General features: G+C 50.6%; 2 protein-coding genes across 2 annotated transcripts in view; one reads left to right on the top strand and one right to left on the bottom strand.

Moving 5' to 3' along the window:
* The first annotated feature begins 2,408 nt into the window (after positions 1-2,408).
* On the top strand, positions 2,409-8,374 carry KCNK15 (potassium two pore domain channel subfamily K member 15). Its single transcript, XM_069806512.1, has 2 exons — positions 2,409-2,762; positions 6,091-8,374. Exons 1-2 carry the CDS (start codon positions 2,480-2,482, stop codon positions 7,002-7,004), a joined length of 1,197 nt encoding a protein of 398 aa, XP_069662613.1. The 5' UTR covers positions 2,409-2,479; the 3' UTR covers positions 7,005-8,374.
* A 2,762-nt stretch (positions 8,375-11,136) lies between these two features.
* RIMS4 (regulating synaptic membrane exocytosis 4) overlaps positions 11,137-25,274 on the bottom strand; it is a 62,541-nt gene continuing 48,403 nt past the window's right edge. The window contains exons 3-6 of the mRNA XM_069806521.1: positions 22,508-22,620; positions 21,746-21,847; positions 21,350-21,489; positions 11,137-19,421 (exon numbers count right to left, since the gene is read on the bottom strand). Coding sequence (XP_069662622.1) covers positions 19,203-19,421; positions 21,350-21,489; positions 21,746-21,847; positions 22,508-22,620 — 574 coding nt within the window. The 3' untranslated portion in view covers positions 11,137-19,202. The remainder of the gene's footprint in view (positions 19,422-21,349; positions 21,490-21,745; positions 21,848-22,507; positions 22,621-25,274) is intronic.

The following is a 25,274-nucleotide window of genomic DNA, read 5'->3' on the forward strand; positions in this document are numbered from 1 at the left end:
GAAAAAGAAACGCGTGAGCAGTAAGACCACAGAGCAGGCTGATTTCAGCACCATCTTAATTATGAAGCCTACGACCCGATTCAGAACACAGGGCTGTGTGCATTACTGCTGCACAGTCCTGGTTTCATCACCGCTGGATTTGTTACTAGGGGGTTTCTTACTAGGAGGTGGATCCTGCTAGCCTCGTTCCTTTGGTGCAGCATTTATTCCACAGGAGCCTGTGACCTGAATGAGGTCAAAGCAAATCCAAAGATCCCATCCACAGACCCCCTCCCGACGTAGGTAGCACTTTGAGACAGTCGTGCTCTACCATCTCTGCCCAAGCACTGCTGGCTGTCATCGCAGACACGTTTGGAAACAAACTGTGGAGGATTTATTAGTCCACGACCATCTAAGATCAATGCTGCTGCTAAAGGAAACTATGCAAGTAGCTTGTGCCTATCTCTACCCATGGCTGGAGAGCATCTCCCAGGGTTTTGCATGCTTGAACCTGCACTGGCATGTTAGCCCAACGTCTGCACAGAGCAGCTGGCTTTGGATAACATGCTACAGCATCAGCTTAATGCTCTGGATATTAGCTGGGGAGTCCAGAATTTAATCTGCAAGGCACTGGAGGCCCCAAACCCCACCTAAAAGATGTGTAACAGACACATGGTGATGTGATCACTGTAAGATCCCCTTCCTTTGTAATGGAACCAACAGGAGCTCAATTGGCAGCACTGTGTCCTGTCTTCAAGGTGGAATGTCATTGCTGCCCAGTGGAAAAAATTACCAGCAGCTGGATGGCAGCAGGTGAAGCTTATCTTCTCTAGCAGGCAGCCCCCACATTGCTCTGGGTCTAGAGGTTTGACAGCATCCCAGGGCCGCAAATGACACCACAGAGAACATAACCCAGATACATTCCTCCAGCAGAGGCTTTGCTGTGAGATTTAGGAGGCTGCAAGTGCTACGATGTCGAACAGCAATCCACCAACAGGTTGTGCTGCTGGTGATGAATGCTGGAGCCTGTATTTTTTCTTCAATAACAACTTGTGCTAACGGTGCTGGCACAGAGGCTCGGCAAGGAGGAGGGAAGTGGCAAGTGTCCAGGGTGAAAAAGAGTTCACAATTACAGTGGGAAAGGGCACCGTGTTCCTCGTGCTGGCCATGGAAACGCAGAGGACAGGGCTGGAAGGGGCTCCAGGAGGGCATCGAGTCATCCCCTGCTCCAGGAGAGCATCAGCGGTACCCAGAGCACTTTCAGCAGACATCCATACATCTGCTTATCTTAATTTTAAACTCCTCCAGTGACGGGACTGCCACAATCTCCCCAAGCAATCTGTTCCGGTGTTTCACTGTCTTCATGGTTAAAAAGTTTTTCTTACGTCCAATTCAAACCTCCCTTGCTGCAATTAAAGCCCTAAGCATCTTGTCCTCTCCAGAGAGAGAAGTGAGGTGGATGAAGAGGGATGTATGCCTGCTCATTGGTTTGTTTTCCTTGTTTGCTTTATTCCCAGTCGAAGGAAGGAGAGTTTCTTTCTTGAAGGAGAGACTATCTCCTGCAACACACAACGCAGGGAAAGTGTCTTTCTATTTTTAAAAGTGAAACATAAGGGTTACATAAAAGCTCGGGAAACCAGTAATGAGAAACAGGGTCTTCTCTTTGTGGGCTCTGCCTCCTACCGCGGCTGATTTCCCCGCACCTCAGAGCTGACCCGGGCTGCCCGCGGCACATCAGCGCGGGGAGGCTCCGCTCGCTGCCCCCCACGCCAGCACAGGGCTGCTGGGCCCCGCGTCCCCCCGGTGCCTGCGGCATCTGGCGAACACGCCGGAGAAAGCAGCAGAAACCCCGAACCTGGTTATTTTGTCCCTTTCTGCTCTCGTACAACCGCACCGGACACAGCAGGCCGGCCCATCCGCTCTGGCGGCCGGCTGGAAAAAGCAAGAGAGAACGCAGATAACGCGCCCCTCGCCGCTGAGGGTGGGAAGCGGCACCTCCCTGCCCAGAGCCGGACGGAGCAGCGGGGGCGGCCGGGGGGGCGGCACCGGGGGAGGTGGGGGGGCCGCGGTCCGCGCAGCCCTAAGGTCGCTGCTCTCAGGCCGGGCGGGCAGCGATGCTGCCGGCCCGGGGAACCCCTCCGGCCCGGGAGCGGGCAGCCAGGTGCGGCCCTGGCGAAGGGGGGGGACCGCTGTTAGCGCCGCCGGCGTGGGATGGAGCGCGGCCTCGCTCGGGCTCCCCCGCAGCCCGGGGGCGGCCGGCTCGGGCCCGCCGCTGCCGGGCGGGACGGGCGCGGGGGGCGCGGGAGCCGGGCTCGGGGCGGGGGGGAGCCGGCGGCGGTGGCCGGGGCGCGGAGCGGGCGGGGGGCGGAGCGGAGCGGGCGGGGTTGCGGGGCGCGGAGCGGGCGGGGCGCGGGGGGGGGCTGCGCGGCGGGGGCGGCGGGGGGCGGCGGGCGCGGGGCCATGCGGAGCCCGGGCTGAGGCGCGGCGGCCGCCCCTCGCCATGAAGCGGCAGAACCTGCGCACGGCCGCGCTCATCCTCTGCATCTTCTCGTACCTGCTGGTGGGCGCCGCCGTCTTCGATGCGCTGGAGTCGGAGGCGGAGAGCGGCCGCAAGCGGCTGCTGGAGCAGAAGCGGGGGGAGCTGCGGAGGAAGTACCGCTTCTCCGCCGAAGACTACCGGGAGCTGGAGCGGCTGGTGCTGCAGGCCGAGCCGCACCGCGCCGGGCGGCAGTGGAAGTTCGCCGGTTCCTTCTACTTCGCCATCACGGTCATCACCACCATCGGTGAGTGCCGGCCCCCCGCGCCCCTCCGGCCCCCTCTCCCGGCCCCTCTCCACGTCCCCGCACCCCCGGATCCCTCCACCCCCACGCCTCCGCCACCTCTGGGTGCCCCAGGACAGCCCCGGGCTGGGGGGTGGGGGTTGCCTGCATAGGGGAGGCAGGTCTCACCCCTGCGAGACCGGGACATCCCTTCGGGCCACCCCCCGAGCTGACGCTGTGGGATCCCCGGCGCCCCACGGTGGGAGAGGTAAGCCACGGGCAGGGCGGGGGGCCAGCCGGTTCTGGGGGACGCCGGGGGTGCCGCTATGGCTGGGGGCCACGAAGCGTGAGGGGCTCGTCGTCCCAGGGAGGCGGCAGCACGCGGAGCTTCCGCAGGCGCCTTTGGGGCAGGCGGCTGCAGAAGCTGGCGGGGGTGTCGGGGGGCAGAGGTGGGAGCCGCGTCCGTCCCCTGCGCAGCGTCGTGGCCAGCGAGCCAGGCTGAAGAGCTGGGCGAGAACTGTTGGCTCCTTTGCAGCTCAAAACTCGGGATGTTGGGCGGTACGAGACCTGCTTCGGGGAGCCCAGAGAGCCGCCAGACACTGAACCTCGCTCTGCCTGCACGGGAACCTGCAGAGAGATGGGTGTCAGTTAGCTCTGAGGAGAGTGACTGAATCGCATTAAACCCCCGTGTAGACACACTTACCCCTACTAGAGCCCGATGGCTTGGTTTGCCCACTTCGATTTTGCAAGAGAATGAAGCTAAACTGAACGAGGATTGCCTTAATTCTAGGTGAGATTAGCCACATGGGAGTTGAGCATTGTTTAATTAATCCACTTTTATTAATCCGTGCACCCTGAGCATCCCGGGGGGTAGACAGGCATGGGATCCTGTGCTCATGCTGGGATTTCACTCAGCAGATGTGTTTTGGAGGCAGGAACCCCAAGGCCAAATCCTGCCCTTCCACATCCAGCAGCCGCTTCCTTCTCTGTAGGACGGGGCTCAGCTGTACCAAGGGGCTTGGGATGGGTGAAATACATCTGGTAGCCGAAAGCATCATCCCACAGGACAAGGGCTCGTGGGATCAACCGCGCTGCGTTACCGGGGGACAAGAGGTGGCGGAGGGGCAGGTACCCGGCAGCCCTGCCCGGGGGGGCTCCGTGTGCCCCCTCGAGATGTGGTGTGGGGTTTGTGCAGCTGGCAACGCACGTGGCCAGCAAACAGCGATGGGTTCAGGGCACGGTTAGTGTCAGGCCCCAGCAGGAGGGCAGGATGAATGGCTTCAGTGAAAATCTCCATCATCTCGTGACAGGTTATAGCTTCATTTACATTATTTTTCTGTTGACTGTGACAAACAATTGCTACACTTACCACACACCCCGTGCGATAAATAATTTCAGCCCAGGTGCCATATTTCTAAAACGCTGGCATGTCAGATCTCTTTATATTGGGCTGTGCTCCAAATCTCAGTTTTAATGTTAATGTAGCTGTGTTTACTCTTTCTAATTCCCTTTGTCATTTTGAAAGCATCAGTCAAATGCTCTTTCAGCAGTCTCTCAGGGTACAACAACTGTTTTTCCACTTGCTGCTCTTCTGGATCATTATATTTACCTCCTCGTTGCTGTCATTGTCATTATCTTGTAGCCTAGGACCTGATAATTACACTCGGTTATTAAGCTTGGATCTGAGTGGGGTTTTTTTTGCCACTGCAGTCTCATGTCTGCTCTGTATTCTGTGAAATGTGGCATGCAGGCATTAAGTTTATCATTTTTGGTTGCATGGGTTTATGAACAGACAGAGCAATTAGAAGCTGGTCCCTTCCTGCCTGCTTGCAGTTTGGAGCACGGCACGGTCAAGGATAACGCTGTCCTCAGCCTCCCAGCCCTGTCCCATTGCAGGAGTTTCCTGGAGTGGGAGGTGTGCTCAGGAGCCGGGGACAACATGGTTGTCATCCTCTGGTCTTCCCATCACTGTGTGCTAACAGCTTCCCTAAGCGTCCTGGAAATCCACTGGCAGCACAGACAGAGGTGAAGCCAAGTCACAGCTTTGAACAAGACTGAGAAATAAAAAGGGGGGGGGGGGGTTCCCCCATATCTTCATGCAAAAGCCGTGTGGTTACCTGGAAAAAGTGAAAATATAGATAGCTGTTTGCAAAAGGCCACACAGCAGTGCGGGAAGGCGCTGGGGCTGTTCTGCAGGTGCCTTCAGAAAGGAAGTTTCCAGTCCTGGCAGTTTCTCATAGAAACTCAAGAGAAAGGCTTGGATGCCTTTGGATGCTGTTACTCCCCATGCCGCGTCACTCCCTTGCACTGAGTTAGTTACTCATCCGCTGAGGTCAGGGGCCACCGATATCTGTTAAGCTTATATAATTGAGATGGGTGCAGAATCACTGAAGTCCGGAAGATTGCGGTGAATACCTCATTACGACTCATGATATAATTGTGTGCATCCTTGAGTCACAGCTCTGAAACTTGGAGCAAGGTGGGGAAATTAAATCTCAGAAGGTGCTCAAGGAGAACCTTGTCCTCCTTGAGCTCCTTGTCCCTGGGACAAGGGCTGACAGGGCTGCAGTGGCATAAATACTTCCCTGCATTTAAAACAGCACAACTCCTCCTCCCCAATGATCCAGCAGTGCTTTAGGTCTGAGTCTTAGTGACACTGGAGTAAACCTGAAGCTGCTCTGCAGAAGCCCTCCCAGGCTTAGCTGCCTCTGCAGGGACTGACCCTATAGCGTGGGGACCCTATAGCTCCTATCCGACAGGCCACGCAGCAAATGATCGTATAGCCGAGAGTCAAAGATGCACGTGACGCTGGAGGGCTCAGGGGACAGGAGGGGCAGGAGCGGGTGCCAGCGGGAGGTGACGGTGGCCCTGCGAGGGCAGTTGTGGACGGGACTGGCTGGGTGCGTACCTTCCCACGGGGTGACCTGGCGCTGTTGGTCTCAGCGTCCTGCGGAGCCTCCGTCCTCCCTCGCTGTGGGGATTCAGGTTACCCTGCAGACCCGGCGCTGGCATGGCATCATTGCCTCTAAATTGCTCGTGAGCTGCAAAAGGCTTGTAGACCCCAGTCCAGCTCTAGGGCTCCTCTTGGCCTCCATGACCATAGCTCAGGGGCTATCAGGAACGTACCTTCTCTCTCTAGAGGCCAAAGGAGGTTCTGCCCACTTGATACTGCGACGTGCCATCATCCCAAAGGATGTGGTATCCCACGGCCCTGTTAGCATTGCCTGCAGATCTGTTACTAATTAATTTTCCATTTTCCCCCCATTCTCCTACTGCTCCTCTTGGTCCGAGGGCAGCCTTGCTGGAAACCCCAGTGAGGGCTTGACACCTGCTTTTCCTCTTTCCTTCGCAGGCTACGGGCACGCTGCCCCGGGCACGGATGCTGGCAAAGTTTTCTGCATGTTCTACGCCATCCTGGGCATCCCCCTGACGCTGGTCATGTTCCAGAGCCTGGGGGAGCGCATGAACACCGTTGTGCGGCTACTGCTCAAGAAAATCAAGAAGTGTCTGGGCATGAGGACAACCAATGTCTCCATGGAGAACATGGTCCTAGTCGGCTTTCTGTCCTGCATGGGGACCCTGTGCATCGGCGCAGCAGCCTTCTCTTATTTCGAGGGCTGGACTTTCTTTCATGCCTATTACTACTGCTTCATAACTTTGACCACTATTGGCTTTGGAGACTTTGTTGCTCTGCAGAAGAACGAGGCTTTGCAAAAGAAGCCCCCATATGTGGCTTTCAGCTTCATGTACATCCTGGTGGGCCTGACCGTCATCGGCGCCTTCCTCAACCTGGTGGTGCTGCGGTTCCTGACGATGAACTCTGAGGACGAGCGGCGGGATGCTGAAGAGCGAGCCTCGCTGAGGAGAGCCCGGAACAACATCCACCTCAAGCCGAAAGAGGACAGCCGGAGCAGCAATGCCATTTTTCTCCCCGTGGAGGACAGGACGAGCCAGATGAACCTCATCCCGCTGATCCAGGAGGATGCGGAGAGGCAGCGGCGCCAGTCAGCCAACTCGGCAGCCGCAGTCCCCTCCTTCTGCACGTGCTTGTGCTACAGACCTCAGCTGTGCGGCAGCCCAGTGCCCTCCCACCCCGAGACCCTAAGCTGCCACACCAACCCCGTGTATTACAACTCCATTTCCTACAAAATCGACGAGGTCTCCCTGAGCACGCGGGGTCAGACCGGCTCTTCCCCAGGGAGCACTTTATCATCCAACAGCCCTCGCTGCCGGCAACACCCCCGGCTGCGGAGGAAATCCATCTAGGAGCGCGTGCCGAGCTGTACTCGGTGCTCAAGTCTTACTACAATGATAAATTAAGAACAGAGATGTCAGGTCCTTCTTATTGCTCTCATTTCTTCTGTTCCTCTCCCCTTTCAGCTGGCAGCCAGCCCCACGCAGGATACAGCAGGAGCCTTTAAGCCCTGTTGAGAAATAATCATTCCTTTTTGCAGGCCCTGAATGACATTGTTAGTTTTTCTTTGCTTTTTCCTCCCAAGTAGGTTCAAGCATTTGGGTCCAGCAAGCTGTAGGTTTGCTTTCCCACCTCCCTGCTCCCCAAACGGAGGCATCGCTGCCCTCCCATGCTGCCTAACCTTGGCTGTGGCCGCTGCCAGCACATGCCTCTCGCTACATGGGCTGGATTGCACTTGCTGAGATCATATCAAAAGCAAAGCCCACGTTAGTGAGCCTTGCAGGGTGGGTGAACTTTAAGTCATCCCCTGACCCCAGGTGCAGGTAAGTCGGTGCCACGCAGCAGGTTGGCAGTTGGTGGGTGGGCAGGGAGAGGTGGGCAGGAGGGGACGGGCTGCAGTCCTGCCACTCAGCACATGGGGACAGCTTCATGGTACTGCATCTCCCATGACCAGCCCTCCAGGTCTAAGCTCAGGCTTGTGGCTGACTTTTGGAAGCTGGAGGTCCATATACTCACCCCCTTACCCACCAGCACACCTTACCTCGCTACTGGTAAGTCCTCCAGACTGAGCTGGCTGGTGGGATGCTGTGTCCCATTTGCAGGGTGAGCTGAACTCCTCCAGCCCAGCCATAGCCCTCCTCTGTGATAAGCCCGGACTGTGCTAAGGGCGCAGCCCCAGGGAAAGCCTCCCTGAACCATATAGAGCCACCTGCAAAGGGTTTGGCCCTGATGAGATCATTAGCTAAAATTCCTTCACCACCTTTCCTCCAGCTGGCAGCCCAGCAAGAATGCCTGTTCCTTGCCTCCTCCCAGTCCCCACGAGCCCATGGTTTGCACTCTTTGCTGATGGGGTCATCAGAGACAGGGTGATCCCATCTCGGTGTGTGTCCCCATGCGGGATGCAGTACCCACACAGCCCCACTTGGAAGGCTGTTTCCAGCTGGTGCCCCCTGATGCGGCTGGCATCCATCCTGCGTGTCTGCAAGAAAGCAGGACTGGGCTCTGACAGTGGCAGCAGCTCTGTTTCACTTTTTTCCCCCCAATAAATGGACATTTCCACTCTTAGTTCTACCTAAAATACCCTCTGAGGGGGTTTTGCTGGAGGAAAATCCCCTTCTCCTGGTGGGGAAGGCGTGTAGAGTGCCAGTGTTGGGAAGGCCTCAGGGCAGGCTTTGCTCTCTCCTCTTTTTGTTCTGGGCAGTTTAATAAAAGGTGAATCCAGCTGGTGGTGGTTGGTTATTTGTCACGAGGGGGAGAAGAGGGATGTGTCTGAACCCCAGCCCTGCCCGGCTGCAGGGGTATGCCAGGGCTGGCTCCCCTGCCACGGGGGTATGGGTAATGATTATACCCAGGGATATCCCTGTGGATGTTTGCTGGGATGTTTGGGCATCAGAGGGAGGAGAAGGGAAGAGTGGCTGTGGCAGAGCTGGGAAGCATCTGGGTCTCGTTGCCCATCATGGGATGGTGTCTTTGCTCCCTGCATGGGGATGCCCTGGGCTCCTCCACCCTCCCTGGCCAGTGACCTTCACGTTTCCAACCTTTTCCTGGTGCGTGGGCTTTCCTGGAGGCAGCTTTGGGCTTTGATGTCACCCCAAATCTTTGGAGGCTTGTTACAACTGGGTCTTTCTTGTTCCAGTCTCTAAAATGGCAGGGATTTGGGCTTCAAGACACAAGCAGGCAAGTACAGGGATGAGCAGGCACTCTAATTGCCAGGGCCGGCAGGGCAGGTCTGCAGTGGGGCTGCTGTGCTGCTTGGGTAGGTGAGGGGGGTTCCTCACCTGGTACCTTTATTTGGGGGATGCTCTCTGGCACAGCTGCCTCCACTGGAGGCAGAGGTAGAACTTTACACCCACTCTCGGCATGAAACGTGGCCACAGTAGGTCCATCCTTCCTGCCCCTGGGCAGCAGGACTCTCATGCAGGATGCTCGTCCCTTCCTGGCCTCAGTCTGTCCCCTCATCCCATGTGCAGGCAGGGAAGGGACAGCGATGGAGCCAGGAGCACAGCCCTGGGCTGCACAGCTTGGGGCATGCAGGCAGAGAGGATGTTGCAGGCGCTGGTGGGCTGGCATGAGGGTCTGGTTTGCGAGACCTTCGCCTGAACACTCCCCAGGGCCCTTCAAGGGTGTGTGGCATCTAGCAGGCAGGAGGGCAGGTGGATGGAGAGCTTCCCACCACCAAAATGCCCTGGCTGCTGTTCCCCCCTGTCCCTGGTGCTCAGCAGCTGCATCACTTTGCACCAGTGGCCCCAAATCTGGACCAGCTGTGTGAGCCTTGGTTTAAATAGAAAGGGGGAGGGGGGGAGAAAGCAAGCTGTAAGCGTGTAAAACAGGCTTAAAAATGACGCTTTCATTGGTTTCTCAGCTCCTTAGTGGTGTCATTTCATGCTGATCCCACCATCTCAGCCCCTTTGTTGCCGTGTCCCACCTCCCACCACCCTCACCAAGGCTGTCAGCCTGAGGCTTGGGTGTGCTGTGGTGTCCTTGTCATCAGAGCTGTGCAGCAGATGGACATCTCTTGCCCTTTCCGTCTTGAACCTGGGTCACCCTCCAAGTGACCAGGATGAAGCTGGCCCCTCTCACCCTCCATCCACCCTCGTGGAAGGAAGCAGCTCTTCAATTCCTGCACATGTCAGAGCCCGCATGGCATCACCCCAGTGAAATGCACCTCTTCTGGAGCTGGAAGTGGGAGAGCAACCACAATCCGGAGGCTGAGCCAGCCTTGTGCTCTCCCTCTGGATTCAGTGCAGTGCTGCCAGCGCTTGGTCGCTCCGTGCTCGTGCCGCAGAGCCTGCTATGCAACAATGCAAAGGCAAAGCCCGGCAGAGGCACTGGGACTGGCGGCGTGGCATCTGCAGAGCCTGTCTCCGGCGGAGGATGGAGCTGGTAATGAGCTGACGGCACAGAAAGCAGGGCACCTGCTTGGGTTTACTGCTGCTTTTGTGCAGTCCAAGCTGCTAGGCAGCGCTGCTGGGGAGCTTAGTTGCCTAGTGACTGTCTGAGCCCCATCCTGCTTTTGGAAGCTGGTGATGGTCTGAGGGTGGGAGGTGCTGTTCACCCCCAGGTGCCATGCTGGGCTGGGCTGCCCCAACCTACCAGACACTCGCACTGCTGGAGAAATCCTCCTCCTCCTCCTTCCTCCACCACTGCTCCCCCAGGGGCTGTAGCTGGGGTACGTGGGTGGCTGGGTGGGGAGCTGCCCTGCCCCTCGGTCCTGCCCTGATGACCTGCAGAGGGATTTGGAAGCATGACAAAATCCTTTAAGAAACTCTTAGTGAACTGGGACTTCGCAATCCCTTGTAATTCCCATGGGAAAAGGGCTTGCAGCAGCTCCCTGGGGAATGCTGCATGTTCTTGTCATCTCCTCCTGCAGAACCCTGCAGCAGCGGTCACACCAGAGCCCCCAAACGCTCCCCACCTGAGGGCTCGCAGCTTGAGGCCATCCAGGACCCCGCAGTAGCTGCACACCCAGTAACACCCATGGGTCTCTTTCCCCAACAGTCCCGAGGCTCACCCTGCATCTACAATGACTCTTGGTATTCCCAACAGCCTGGGCCGGGGCACTTTTTTCTGCCAGCAGCATCTTTACCTCCAGGGTTTCAAAATCAACCTTGAATGGCCAGTGTTGACCATGAAAAGTCTTGGGAAGAAAACAGCAGAAGCAGAAGGCTTTTGATTGGGGTAGTGAGCAGAGTATAAGCTAGGAGAAAGCTTAGCTCTGTGCCTGGAGATGCCCATGGCCAAATTACATCTGGAAATGGCACAGGGAAATGCAGGTTTGAAGCTGGGGTTGATTCAGAGAGGGCCCTTCCAGGGAGAGCACTGGGAAGGAGCCTGGGACAGTGCTGGGATACACCAGCCTGAGCTGCTGTCATTCCCTATAGGCACAAGGAGAAGGGATGGACCAGCTGAAATCTCAGGTTGAAGATAATGATGGTGGCAACAGAGACAGCAGAGACACTCCACAAAAAACCTCCAACACACCACAGGAAAAAAAAAAGGTTTTATTATCACCATTATCAACATTTTCATTAGCTTAACACTGAATTGTAAATCACTCAATCATTACATATTGTCTGAATAAAACCTACAGACAGGAAAAAAGTATAGCAGAATCCTCTCCTGACTACAGACGAGCAGCCGGCATCCCACCGGCGCTGCCGGGACAGCGTCCCACCTTCCACCCAAGGCAGCCCATGCACCTCGCAAGCAACTCGCCACAGTGGCAAGCAGGCTGCCTGGCTCCAGTGCCTGTGTTCCCTCTGGCTCCGCGGAGATTACATCTCACCGGATGATGTTAAAAACCTCCAAAAAAGTTTTGGAGAGGGTTACAGAGGCAAAAAAGAGCAGATCAGCTGCCCCCACTCCTACGGAAAGGCAAGAGGAGTGGAAGCAACCATGTAGCGCCCCTGCAAAGCCATCGGTTTTCGTGGAGTAATTAATGAAGTAAAAAGGTTTAACCCCATGAAAGCAGATTTCCCTACCGTGGCCAGGCCCCTGGGCAGTGAGGGTACAAGGCAGAGCGCCGGCACGCTGGCGCGGGGGGGGTGAGAGCGTGGATGTGCTGGGGGTGGTAGCTCCATCCCCGAGCAGAGGCCAGCTCTGCAAGCACCGCCCCGGGGCTCCCCGCAGGCAGCGTGGGATGGGTGCTTCAGTGCAAAGAGATGCTGCGGGCAGCCTCAGTCCCCTCGGGTTGGAATAAGGCCTCGTATTGAGAGGGAAGGGAGAACCCATGTAAGGAGCAACGGGCGCAGGGGAAAGCAAAGGGAACCTGGAGGAAAGCTTGCTGGGAGCTCCCCTTCTCCCTGGCCAGCACAGAGGCAGCTCCTTCCCCGTCCCTGCCTTCTTCTGGCCATCTGTATGGCACATCACACCTGCATGTGTTGCAGAGCCCCTGCAGAAGACCCCCAGCTCCTACCAAGGACGGGAAAGGAAGGACCCTGTGGTCTGAATTCAGGACTGCCACAGAACGCGGGTGGGACACTGGCATCCCAGGTGGGTGGCAGGCCATGGCAGTGCTGTGTGAGGGGGTCTCGGGTGAGGCACTGCATCCCCAGGATGCCCTTTCCACCTGGCGCAGGGAGCAGCCTGCAGCTCGCAGGAGGAAGGCAAGCCCAGCACAGTGAGGCTGGGGGAACGTGCCTTGGATTCACTCTCCAAACCTCATTCTTCCTTGCTCCAAACAAAGCCAAAACCAGCTCCAGGTCGAGGAGATGGAATCACCAAAAGCAGAGACCAGTGAGCAACACTGGGTAAGGAGCAACAGCTCCAAAGAAAAAACTGCTGCAGGATTTGAAGTTCCAGGCTGGTGTTTAGGGGGATCTGGAGCGCCAGTGGGCAGCTATCCCAATCCGTGGCACCCAAGCAACTACAAAATCCTAACTCCTGGAAAGCTTGTGGGCATGGCTTCAGCAGGTGTGCCTCAATTCTTTCCTCGGGTTGCTTCTGCCTCAATGCCCACTCAGTGAGCAGAGCTCACTGCTGCGCATGAGCTGCGTTTGCCCACATGGCCTCTCTGCAGGACAAAGCCCTTTCCTTCCCACGCATAGGGGGCTCAAGCCCACAAGGTGCCCAGCATGCAGTGTAAATGCAAAGGCTGTCTACTGACGTGGCAGAGCGGGGTTTAACAATATAGCTTTGGTTGCCATTTTAGCTACTGGAAAGTCATGAAGGGAAATCGTTAGGTCGTAGCCTCTGTTTGCTGGTGCTCTGTAAAGGGCTGGTGCTGGCTCCTTCTCAGTTTCAGCTGCTAAAGTGCAAAGAACCAAATGCTACAAGAAACTCTCCCCGGTTCCTCTCCTCCACCAGGATGAGAGCAGCTACCACAGGGAAGGGAGGGCAGAAGGGTGTCTACACCACGAGAAGAGCTTGAGGTTCCCCAGGAACGAGTCTGATGCTGCTGTCGTGGGTGAGCAGCTGGGGCTAGGGATGGATGCGCGGCTGCTTGATCACTGGGACGCTGGTCACTGAGCAGAGCGGAATCTGGCAGTGTGAGTTTAAGACTCGTTAGCCACATTTTGAGAATACCTAAGCACTTGCAAACTCCCTGGGGAACTACCACGTTCACAGATGCACGCTGCAAAGCCAGGCAGACTGTCAGATACATGCAGGGCGCAGCAGGAGCAAAGCTCTGGGGCTCTGCCATGCCAGTTCTCACGAGTGTCCCACAGACTTGACTGCTGGTTCTTGCGTGGGCAAAGGGCTCATACAAGAGAATGAGACATTGTTTGCACAACCAGCCAGCCCCTTTGGAGGATTTCGCCTCCCTAAGGGAACCTGCCATTTTCCAAAGCGCTACTGTGCGCTGTGTGCCTGTATACATTCATACAGATGCACACATATGGACATCCATAAACATACACACCTTGGCAGGTGTGCACTGGGGTAAACACGAAAAGGCTTTCACTGATCATCCTCTTTTCTAAATGTTTGGCTCAAATTTGGTAGCTGCAATTTCATTTTAGATGCTCGCTCCAGGTCTCAGTATGCCCTGGACTTCTCTACTGACGGCACTTTGCATTTACTCTTTTCCTTCTCAAAGCATTTCACAAAAGAAACATGAATTATTTCATCATTCTTCAGGGCTCCCAGTATCACTGGGCCAGTGACCTGCTGCCTGCATGGCCAGCAGACTGGCAATCTTGAGAACAAAATGAAGATTTTTTCTATAGGAAATGCTGCAAGAAATCCACAGGCAATGAACTGGGATGCTGTTTTGAAGCTATTTTATTTTACGCACTGCATCAATGACAGAGCTGACTTAAAATCCAATATCCTGATCCTGCCACTTTGGAAAAATCTTTAGATGAGCCCAGCATTAGCCAACTTCTGAAGAATGGCACAAAACAGCCTGTTCCTGTTTTATGTGTTAGTCCCCCGTGATCCTCTGCAAAGGTGCAATCTCTCTGCCTTGGGTGGAATTTTCTAACAAAATTCACAAATACTACCTATGAAATGGACAAAATAACCCATAAAGCCTTTAAAGAAGAACAGCTCAATCTGCTGCTCTGAAAAAAACCCTCCCTTTAGCTTGCCCCTGGTATCTCAAGGAAAATAGGCAGCTGTCAGGCAGAACTCATGTGGCCCCAGAGCGCAAAGGCTTTTTTGCTTTATCAGGGCTACAGTGGCAGTGGGAACCATTCTCATTGAGTTACAAATACTAGATAGCCTAAGAAAAACAGGGAGATTGAAACAGTCATGAAGTTTATATTGAAACTATTTTTTACCTCTGTAGTATGAAGTCACCTACAGCTGTTTCATTATTCACCTAGGAGATTTCATGTTGATGGGCACATATACTCACAGAGAAGTCTATAGGATGAATATATCTCACAAGGCAACAGCCCAGTCTTTTTTACAATCAAAGTTAATACGGATCTTTTTCAAAAGTGATGTCATTGAGATTGAAGACAATTATAAATTGTATCAACAATATGTACTACAGCCTGCAAGTCACAATCTGTGCACACCAAATGGAATATATTATTGCTTGTTAGCCTATTAGACTTTCTTTATAAAAAGATTTTTATACAGAGTACAGGATTATGACAAAACTAGCTAAGTAGTTCTCATCTTGAAAATACAACATCAATTCTTTCAACAAAGGCTTGAATAGCAGCTGAGAGTTAATGAATGATAACAAATATTTACTAATAATTTTATGGCCAGTTTGAACAGAATTTCTTATAGGACTCTTTTCTGGTGTTTATTTACATATGCCTCTTTTCTTTTGGAAAAATGTTGATAAAATATAACAAGCAACATAGAAATCAAAAGAATGAGTAAACTTTGTACCAAGAACATTAAACATTTTTGAAAACACTAAATTATGTTCTCTGTTAAAAAACATACATCATTTTGTCTTTAAAGAAAAATATTTTTCCTGTTTTAAAATATTACCAACAGCATGTAATAAACTAACTTAAAATGAGTTTCATAAAAAAGTTGTCTTGCTGTCTAAACATTACTAAACATGCTTAGGTTGAGATTCTGTTAACTGCCTCAACATCTTAAAAATAGCTCCTTTATAGGAACCTGTGATATTCATACTCCAGAAGACCTGCAAATTTAGCACAGTACATTGATAAAGGATCCGGTAGCTAGAAACAATAAATATATATTTTCATTCAAAGCAAGTAATTCTGCAATGTCCTTGTCCATGGCCAAGAAAGTGGGGATGTACTTGGCTAAACAATAAAGTCATTTGGCCCTTACCCTGCCTGTGGACACAAACGCCTGCGTGAAGTGCAAAAGGGATGCTCCAGCCCGCCTACACAGCTTCAGCTGCAGGATGAGGACCCATGGACTGAATTGTAGAGTGAGGACCTTGCGTTGGCTCTGTGGCGTCCCAGCTGTGTTGGGACAAAGGGAAAGCAACACCAGGAGACTGGGAAAATACCACATTTTTTTGCCTGAACAAACCAGGACTAACCATGGTCACGGCTGCTTTTTGCTCAGACCACAAAGAGGACAAAGCCGCATGCGAGGCTGCTCTCCCTGTGTGCAGGGCATTCCCACTGGGGAGAGATCATTCTGCTCTCAGGGATACTCTCAGCATCAGGATTTCTTTGTTTTCCATGGTAATAGTAATGCAGGTAATATTTAGGGACTGGCTCTCCTTTCTTTTTTTTGGCAAGCAATCCTTCCATTACTATTAAAATGTAGTATTTCATGCACAAGGAACAGGGAATCACCCCTGAGCTGGGCAGGTATTTATCTCTCCTCAGTCTCAAATAATATGATGCCTTTTTTTTTTTAAGTCTCCTGCTCTTCCTCTCTCTCCCCCTCCCTGACTACAACTAACAGCTAGACTCAGACACAGGAAAAACTCAGTCAGGACTTGCAAACAGGACCAAAGTTTAGTTTTCAGCTGCTTGCCACTCTAGCAAACTGCTACTTTTTACACAACCACACTGGTAATCCCAACTGTCATATCACATCACCTTAGACAGAAACTGGCAAGTCAAATTTGGGGGAAAAAAAGGGTTAGGCTTTAGAAAAATAAGCTATTCCAAGCCTGAGACTTGCCTTGGATGCTATACTGGGAGTCTTTAAATTGATGGATAACTAGAAGACTTCTTTTTTAACTATAATACACCATGGTCAGTGCAGGAATCACAGGCATGAGTGAAGCAACAATTTAGCCTGTAGGGTACTGTGCAACTCTCCTGGCCTCACTCAGCACCCCGTGGGCGCTCTCAAAAGGGCTCCTGTGAGTCTGCTTTACAAAGGAAGATCATCTGCACTTGCCAGTTTGCGTGACTTTGCTGTGCATGGCAGCCAGGCAGGGGTGTTGCAATGTTTGCATACTGGGGAGAAATGGGACTTGAAAGTGAGTAGAAACAAAAGCGAGAACCACTGGACTACAACCAACCACGTAAAAAATGCAGAAGAAAACAGGATGGAGCAGACTATTAAAACTGCCTCCAAATTTCAGAATCTGAGACATTAACAAAAATAACACAAGTAAAACTGTAACTTTTTTTTTTTTACCCTGACAGTGACCGTTTAGCATGATTAAAAACATACGGAAGATAGTCCTCAGTGTTAAGTAGTCCTGTTGTAACTGAACTGATCATCATTGAGCTTGCAGAGCTTTTGGAGGGATAGGATAGAGACACGTCACATTTGTCAGGCATACAGGAACTGAGCTTTTCAACAGACAGTCATTAAACAAAGTTTTCCGGGGGGAGAACTTTTGGCATATATAGTCTCCTACTCCCCATTAAAGACTGCAAAAATGTTGCATTCATCTTACTGGACACAGGAAAACATGATTAACTAGCTATTACTGGTAGATAATGTCCAAACTAAGTACCAATATAAAGTTTTCAGCATAACTTAAGACAGAAGCCCTGTTACTCAGCTGCCAGGTCTGGCATGTACCTGGAGCTCCCCACGGTCCTTTTTAAAGACATAGTTATTAAAAGATCCAGTGCTACAAACCACTAAATCTACCTAATCTATTCTAGTTCATACACATATTGTACAATATTGCCTAGTACTCACTACATACCAAGAGGAAAAGATGCTGACTTGAATTACAGTAAATGTGCTTTTTTTAAAAAATAAAATTAAGAGAGCGCGCCACAACATAGTTTGACCAGCATGCAACAAACTTTCTTCAGCTAATATATAGAAATTGCCTAATACAATTAGAAAAAATAATTAGTGAGAGGCCAGAGACGTATTTGATCAAGGAAATTAAGAGATTTATCTGAAATGTTGAGGCTTTTGCCACTGAAGACTCAAAAAACTATTCATTCTATGTCCCTTATCCTCCTTCCCTCTCCTTTATATTATATAATTTTTTACAGAGATTATTGTAAGGCCTATTATTTTTGCATCTATCCTGTAATTTATCTCAAAATAATTTAAAATGCCATAGACAAGCTAGGACCAAAAGCAACCGCCTTTACCACCCACTCAACACTCATGCTTTTATTCTAACAAAGCTGAGGTCCACATGCAGAAATAAATGTTCAGTATGCCTCTATGACAGGTCAAGAATCTGCTCCTTCCTAAACGTGACATGGGACCTTCGCTTTCAAATCACAAAGTGAAACATCTCCAAAAGCTTATTCTGAGACAGCAGTCATCAAATCCTCATTAGGAACTAAGACAAAACCTAGCCAAAACAGGTTTATCAACAGAAAATCTCTGGAGATTCTCTGTGATTTTCAACAGTAAGTTTTTAATTGTCTGAAGCATCTAGCGCACTTACTCCAGCACATGACTCTGCTGATAACAGCTGCCGTAGCTCAGTAGGTCAGAGAATGTGCTTTACTGGCTTAATCTACAAGACTCGGTTACAGTTAGTGTTGCACTTCAATTAACAAAATATACATGCTGCGACCACTGCGTCTTCAGATTCCTCACCCACTACCTCTCCGTACTTTGGGGACTGCACCTTCTCTTGCAGGACACTTGACAATGTTTGTGTACTACTGAGACTGCCTAAAGCACCTTCCTCTCCACAAGGAAGGTTACATGCTCTCCAGCACCTTCTTGTCTGGTGACAAACTGAGGTTTCTTTCTTCTGCAACCCCAGAAACCTCAGTCTCCTCTCCTGTGGCAGAATAAAACAGTCCTGTTTCAGGTCAGTCCATAGCACAACAGGAAGGGCAGCATCTCCAGCAGATATGTACCAGTACAAAGGAGATGGAAGAAAAGCAGGAGATAGAAGACACCATGACTGAAGGATGCACAGCAACAATTAAGGGAGTCAGTAAATTGCAGAACATTGTATCTGACAATACAAAACATATCTCAAGCTGCAAGTCTGATGTTCAGCTCCCTCTTCTACTGGTTTTTTTTTCTGAGCAAAATTGCAGTTAATTAGCCTGCTAAACTTGAACTCTGTTCAAACTGTCTGGTCTAAGTAGGTGCTACTTATTCTCCCACCAAGTATGCTTCATCAGCAGTGTTAGACAAGTAATGCAGTAAAGACACTTGCTGGTAATTTGGCACAGTTTGAAAACACAGCAACGACAGTGTTACAGTTAACATGACTCAGTGATAGGGAACTGATTCTAAAGAAAGAGTTGCAGGTTTCTTTCTTTTTCTTCCTTTCAAGAAGAAAAGACCTTATAAAAAAAACCTAATGCTTCCTCTTAAACTTTCTGCTTCTACTCTTTTTAGGTCAGATATTGGCTTCTGAATTTTTCAGGTACTTTCTTGTGAAAGAATCCGTATTAGAAATCACAGTTAAGAAAAATACCTTCCTTACTCCCCCCAAATTCTTTCAAATGCTGCAACTTTCCAGGGTTAATACTGATCTGAAACAAGGGTCCAAGAATGACAGCGAGAGAAGTGAAACAAGAGGTGTATGTCTAATTTGACAACTAGGACTCATGCCCCACGGCACCTCCTCCTCGGACGGAGAGGGCACAGCGCCCTCCCCCTCGTCTTCTGTCTAAGGTCACTGGTTTATCCTCCTCTTCCAGCTCCACAAGAACTGATTGAACATGCATTGCGCTTGAGGTCAGAGTTCCAGCAAACAAAACCTTGACAGCATGTTTAAAAAACAAAAGCAGTTCCCCCTTCCTTACTCTCTAAGACCTGTCACAGCAGGGTCCCACTGTGCTCTCCAGGGAAAGCTGGGAGGACTGACGCAGGAGTGGGCCTGTAGTGGGATCTACCATTGAGGAGGTTGGGAAGAGCTTGTACCAGCCGATTGCTAAAGTCGACAAATCCAGTTCTTCCAGGAGGACCCTGGCGACTCCCATGAAGTGCTTGCGCTCCATGCGTCCATAGTTTCCCCAGACTATCACCTTAGGAACAAGAGGGGGGAGCACAGTTAATCCTCCAACTTGCACACTTGCTTGTGAAGCACAAGTCTTATCAATCCTTCTTTCTACTCATCCAACTTCCTGGGGCTTTACTACAGTCTGAGCAGAAAAGTTTACACTACCAACAGGTGACGTGAAGCTCTGGCTGATGATTTTACAGTTTTTTTAAGCACAGTTTTATAAATCTTAATGCTATCAGACTTCCCCCCCCCCATGGAAAACAGGTGAATGTGCACGTGGATGAGACACCATCCTGCTGCTCTACCTGCTGGGCAGGAACAGCACATACACAAAGTATCCCTGGAGCTGCAGCTCCAACACCTGCAGGTAAAACCTGGTCCTGGCACAGTAACGGGCCTTGGACACAACAAAAAGTGGCCCAGGGGAAAAGGGCAGGAAGGGCTCCTGATCTGGAAAAACAAACCAACAAAAAAATAGGTGGGCAATAGCTTGGGGCAAAAGCCAACAGTTTGAGGAGAAGAGCATGTCGTAACTTCTGCACTTGGAGTTCGTGACACAGGGCAGATGGAGATGAGGCACAGCTACTCACCTGGAGAAAGGGCAGGAGCCGAGCGCTGGCAAGCAGGACTGGTGATGCAAGGGGCACACATGGAGGGGCATGCAGGGGAAGCAGAACAGACTGCTGAGAAAGGCTTGTAGGCACAGAGGAAGGTCTAATGAAAGGGAGCTGGCAGACAAGCAGGGAAAGCTGAATTGCACTTACGACACGATGGAGACCAGTGGGTGGAACAACAGATGTAGTGAGGGTCATGGGCTTAAGCATGCTGGAGGTCTGCATGTGGCCAAGTGGCCCTATGTGGCTCAAGACAAAGGTGACGACTGACTCCAGAGTGAGTCCATGTTCTGAAGAGGAGAGGATGAGTACGATGGGTTATGATGGTGACTAGTGATCTCTGGCTAATCCTGACAGCTTCTTTCCCTAGGCTCCAAATAACCAGAACATTACAACTTCCTGTAAAATGAGGTAGGCGAGACAATGGATGCCAATTAAAAGACAAAAAATAACACTCCAGGTCAGCACAAGATGGAGCAAGCCACTGCAGAAAGGTGGTTTGGTGGCATAGCCACTGGTAGAGAGCCAAGCTCCTCATTTTATTCTCTTGGAATAAGTGTCTTTCCTGGCAGCAAGGCAGCAGGTAAGGAAACCCATGCAAGGCAAGAGCAGACCAAGCCAGGTCCCACCCCATTTCAGTCAAAAATGTGCAGTCTCATTACAACAGTGGAAAATGCTTCTAATCAAGGTAAATGAGGAAGAGTTCACTAGTGAGAAGGATCTAGCAGGTTAGCTGGCAATTCATATGCCAGTGGAGGTAAGCAATAGAAACTTACAGATTAATTACATCAGTATTACCAGTGGATTTTAGCTAGGCTTTATTAGATGGAAATGATTTAGGTATGAATTAACAGTACAAATCATTCTGCTCTGGAAATATAGGTGTGGAAATAAAAATATGAGTATGGCAGAAAATGTATAGCAGTAAAAGAAAAGAGGTAGAAAAAGGTAGGATATGTGATTGGGTGATGGCCAAAGGAGAGTGCTCTGAATATGTATAAACACAGAAGACAACCCATGCTGCAAGATTGTTTAGCATCTATAGGTACTACCTATCTCCTAACTGGGCAGGAAAAAAAAAATTAAAAAAATAAAAATCAACCTTTTCCTGGTAGGCACTCATGTTACCTGGCAGGGTATCAAATAATAATCAGTTTGAGTATGAAAAAAAGGTTTTCCTTTCCATTTGTCACGTTCAGATCAAGTGCATTTGGTTCAGTTGAAAACATTGGCTTTTTCTCATCTATGTTAATTATTCACATTGCTTGCCAGACTTAATATCTTCCAACAGATGTGGAAGAGAGAGATGGGCAGACCTGAGACTTGCTCATCTTACCTGTAATACTTTGCCCTGGGGGCTCTCAGCAAACAGTAACACCTGATTGTACAAAGGGTCTAATGATTTGCGAGCCACTTTTGTCTTCTTTTTCGCAATGCACACGCCATTCTCTAGCAGGTAAGCTTTGATGTAAGCAGCTGGAAAAAATAAATGTTGTCAAATATGAAAAAATCTTCCTGCTCACTTTAGAAAAGACAGAGTGCCATGTCTCAGTTATTTCTAAAGAAGGCATTTACAGCAGTGAAAAGATTTGCTCAACCAGCCTGATTTTCAATACTGCATACAGACTGCTTATTCCTGCAGAAGCCAAGCAGAATTAATTTTTTTCGTATTCACAAGCATCACAGGAGGCTGGGGCTCAGTGAATTACTTTAGGAGGTCAAAGCATACTACCTGGCAGTGTTTTGGAGCCGGGTTTTGGTGTCAGTCCTCGAGCCTGAATGATATCCACTTCTAGCTGCCCATTTCGCTCTTGCAAGCCAATTTCCACATCCCCTAAACCAAAATGTCAAAATAGACAGAAGACTTCCAAAACAATACATCTACGGGCTACTAAAATGTTAAAAAAGAAAACAATCTTCGTGTCACATCTGATACAAGCTCTAACAAACTGTAGGCCCCGAGTGCCTGATCTCCTCCTGCATTACTCTGGAGTAAGCAGCTCTACAGTGATTCCAGCCCGTATTTTCAAAAGCAATCTCAACTATCAGCCCTCTAACATGGCTTTGGTGACTCAGTCTCATACTCTTCAGCGGCAGCTAGCCTCTCATCTCTCCCAAACTGAAGCACCTAGAATCGCAGGCTGCTTTGGAAAATGCAATTATGGTGGACCATAAGAAAATCTTTACAGAGCCTGGTGGGTCTTAGAGAGCAAGAAAAACATGAAGATGCACAGCATGCGTATTCAGGATTTTAGCTGTGTTTCACTTAGTCTGTGCCTTTCAGATCCAACAGAGGAAAGCATAAAGCTGGTGCTCTCCTACTAATGCCACATTTGCAGCAATCAGCAAAACCTTTCAGCCAAGCTTACTTGATTTAACAGAGAAACTAAGCTGGAGAGCAGTAGATCAGCAGATACTGGACACATTAGGTGGCTTGTAGGAATGGTCTGTTCAAGACTAAATGAAAGCCACCTAACATTTTTGTGTTCCTTACCCATTGAAGTGGTGGCCAAGGTCTGACGTCCAACAAATTGTGCAGGGCCCATGCTCCCCAGGAAGTCACTAAACTGCCCAGCAGATGCCAGATGGACTCCACTGAAATTCAAGCTGCAAAAGAAATTGATTTTGGCAAATGATTAATTTGCATTTTAAAGCAACCCAGCAACTAAAGAACCAGATTTAATGTATCTTTGAAATGAATGACATCTACAGAAGCCTTCTTGTCTCACAAAACTCGCTGATTTCCGGCCAGTTTAGTTACATGGAATCCATTTAAAATCCCTTTCCTTGTACAAAAAAACCCAACAGTAATGGTTGCAGTCACCAGTTAGTTAATACTTGTTTAACTATAACTAATTGCCTGTAAGGAAACTCTCTGCTGTATCAGGCTCATATGCAGCCTGTCACTCTTCCAGGTAGCATTATAATCTAAGCAGCTTCCTAGCATAGCTTATAGGATCTCTCTTGGTAGCTGTCCCTTCCCAGTCCTCATTTCTGAGGAAATAATGCATCTAGAGCAGCAGATGAAAGTGAGATGAGGGGTGCTAGCATCAATCCCCTTGGGACTCAATTCCCTATTTATCACACACACACAGAGCAATGCATCTCCTTCCTGACTAAAGGGCCCCATTTCCTACCACTCAACACCAGAAACGCCCATCACATCTACTGCGTGGTTTCCATACCTGCTTCCACAACCATCCTGAAGCAGTTACGAAGACAACCTGGACATTGGTGCAAGGCTAAAGGGATAACACCCTCAAACACCAGCAACGCCTCTGCCGCAGTCACTGCAGCAAACCAAAAGCTGTCAGGGGGACAGAGCCCCCAGATCTATTCACCAGGCACCTGAGGCTGGTCTACTGCATGGCTGCAGGTGCTGGTCACTGCACTGCACATGGGTGAAGCAATGCAAAAGGGTCAAACCCTGTGGTGCACCGATACAAACCAAGATTTACCCAGTTGTACCCTGATTTACACAGCTGTTTCAGAGGCTGTGGGAAAACTTGCTGCAAGTGGTAAGGAGGAAGCTTGAGGGCACCATTTGACACCTACCTTTGTCCTGCAGGCATCTGCCAAACCACAAAACAGCTGCTGAAACACAGACCAGGAGCTCTGTACTGGGGTACCCATGCTACTGCACCGGGTTTTGCACTCTGCCTCGCAGGGAAGCTGCTGCATGCCGAAGTCAGCCACAATTATGAACCTCCTGCACATTTCCAAATGTCATTGGAGAGGGACAATCACCCATGTAATGATACAGCTCCCTGCTGCCCCAAATTTGTTTCTTAGAAAGGATGCTGTGAGGAGGCCGCATGTTTGGTACAAGTGAAGCCAGAGAGGAACCCTGCCTGTGGAGCAGGCTGGGGACCGCAGGCTCTCATGCAGACCGAGTCAGCCACAACGATTCATTGATTCCCCCCCCTGCAAGTCAGTCACATTTAAAAGACATTAGGAAAAAAAATTTTTTTTAAGTCCCATTCACCCAGAAGAGCGTTAATTTCAGGTTGGGATTTCAGCTCTCATTAGCTATTTGCAGACCTGGTCTCAGCCCCATGGGAGTATTTATTTATTCAGATGAGGAATGAGGAAGCCAGCACACACACCTCAGCATCTCACCATGCATGGGTCTGAAGAGGATGTGTCACTAGCACATGTCCTCATGACAGGTTCATGGGGTGGCTCAGCTCACTGTGACAGGGGCACCGAATTAAATAGCCAGACTTTTCCACAGAGCACTGCACCTCCCCTCTACCTTGCTCTTTGAGAAACCTGGTTATTGCTGCTATACAGGGAGCTGCTGAGCCATTGGCATGGAAATACCTGCCCTTGAGCTCTTTAAAAATGTCACCTTTGTGAAAAGGGATGAGGGTGTCTCGGCATCCTGGGAGACAGGTTTGGGAGGGGCTCTGCACAGGGTGGATTTTCCCCAGTTTGGTGTTTTTTCATCCTGCATCCACTGTTTGCACAAACACTCTGGGTGATATTTTGAGATGCAACAGAAACAGCGTGATTTATAATTGGCATTAATTGCGGAGAAGGCTTAAGACTTTTCTGGGTTTTCAGTATCACCGACTCCTCAGAGGCGCAAGGCACATCCCCAGTGCCACCGTCCATCCTGGGGGCAAAGGCAGTGCAGGGCTGCACTCTGCTCCCTGTGGGTACGCAACTCCTGCCCCATCACCCAGCTGGTGTCTGCCAGCCCCGATGGGGCAGCCCTCTGCAGGGAGCAGTGCCCCGAGCACAGGACCAGGGCAGAGATGCTGGATTTGTAGCCAGGCTCCTGAAGACAGACTGTGCACAGACAGAGACATCCCCAGGGCTGGTAAATCTGCAGGGACAGGGACATGTGATAGGGAAAGCAGGGGAAGGGGGAGCCCGGAGCCAGGCATGCTTTATCAGGCTCATGATTTGCCCATACAAGGAAGGAAGAAGTGAGTCCTGGTGTACACAAGGACCAGCGAGACTCCTTGAGCCTGCTGGCTCAGGGATTTTGAGCTGCCCACAGAGTGTCAAAAAAGGATGAAAACTAGTGCTTGGAGAACCCAAAATAGTTCAAGTAAAAGGAGACCTGACAGAGAAAGACATAAGATTGAGCAGGAGATGAATGGACCATCAACCAAAAGGTAAATGTTTTCTTTATTCTCCTGAACTCATGGAAGATAGATGGACCAAGCTTGGGTCTTAGTCCTACCCTGGGGAGTATGTGACCTGAACGAGCACATAAATAACAAGCTGGCAAGACAACTCACACCCATTCA

Source organism: Haliaeetus albicilla, chromosome 2 (genome assembly GCF_947461875.1).
Source record: "Haliaeetus albicilla chromosome 2, bHalAlb1.1, whole genome shotgun sequence".
Classification (NCBI taxonomy): domain Eukaryota; kingdom Metazoa; phylum Chordata; class Aves; order Accipitriformes; family Accipitridae; genus Haliaeetus; species Haliaeetus albicilla.

What these genes read in the sequence shown, in the direction of transcription:
- KCNK15 (XM_069806512.1), top strand. Translation starts at nt 2,480, where the DNA reads ATGAAGCGGCAGAACCTGCGCACGGCCGCGCTCATCCTCTGCATCTTC. An exon ending in CACGGTCATCACCACCATCG is followed by an intron (nt 2,763 to 6,090) that starts GTGAGTGCCGGC and finishes TTTCCTTCGCAG; the next exon opens with GCTACGGGCACGCTGCCCCG.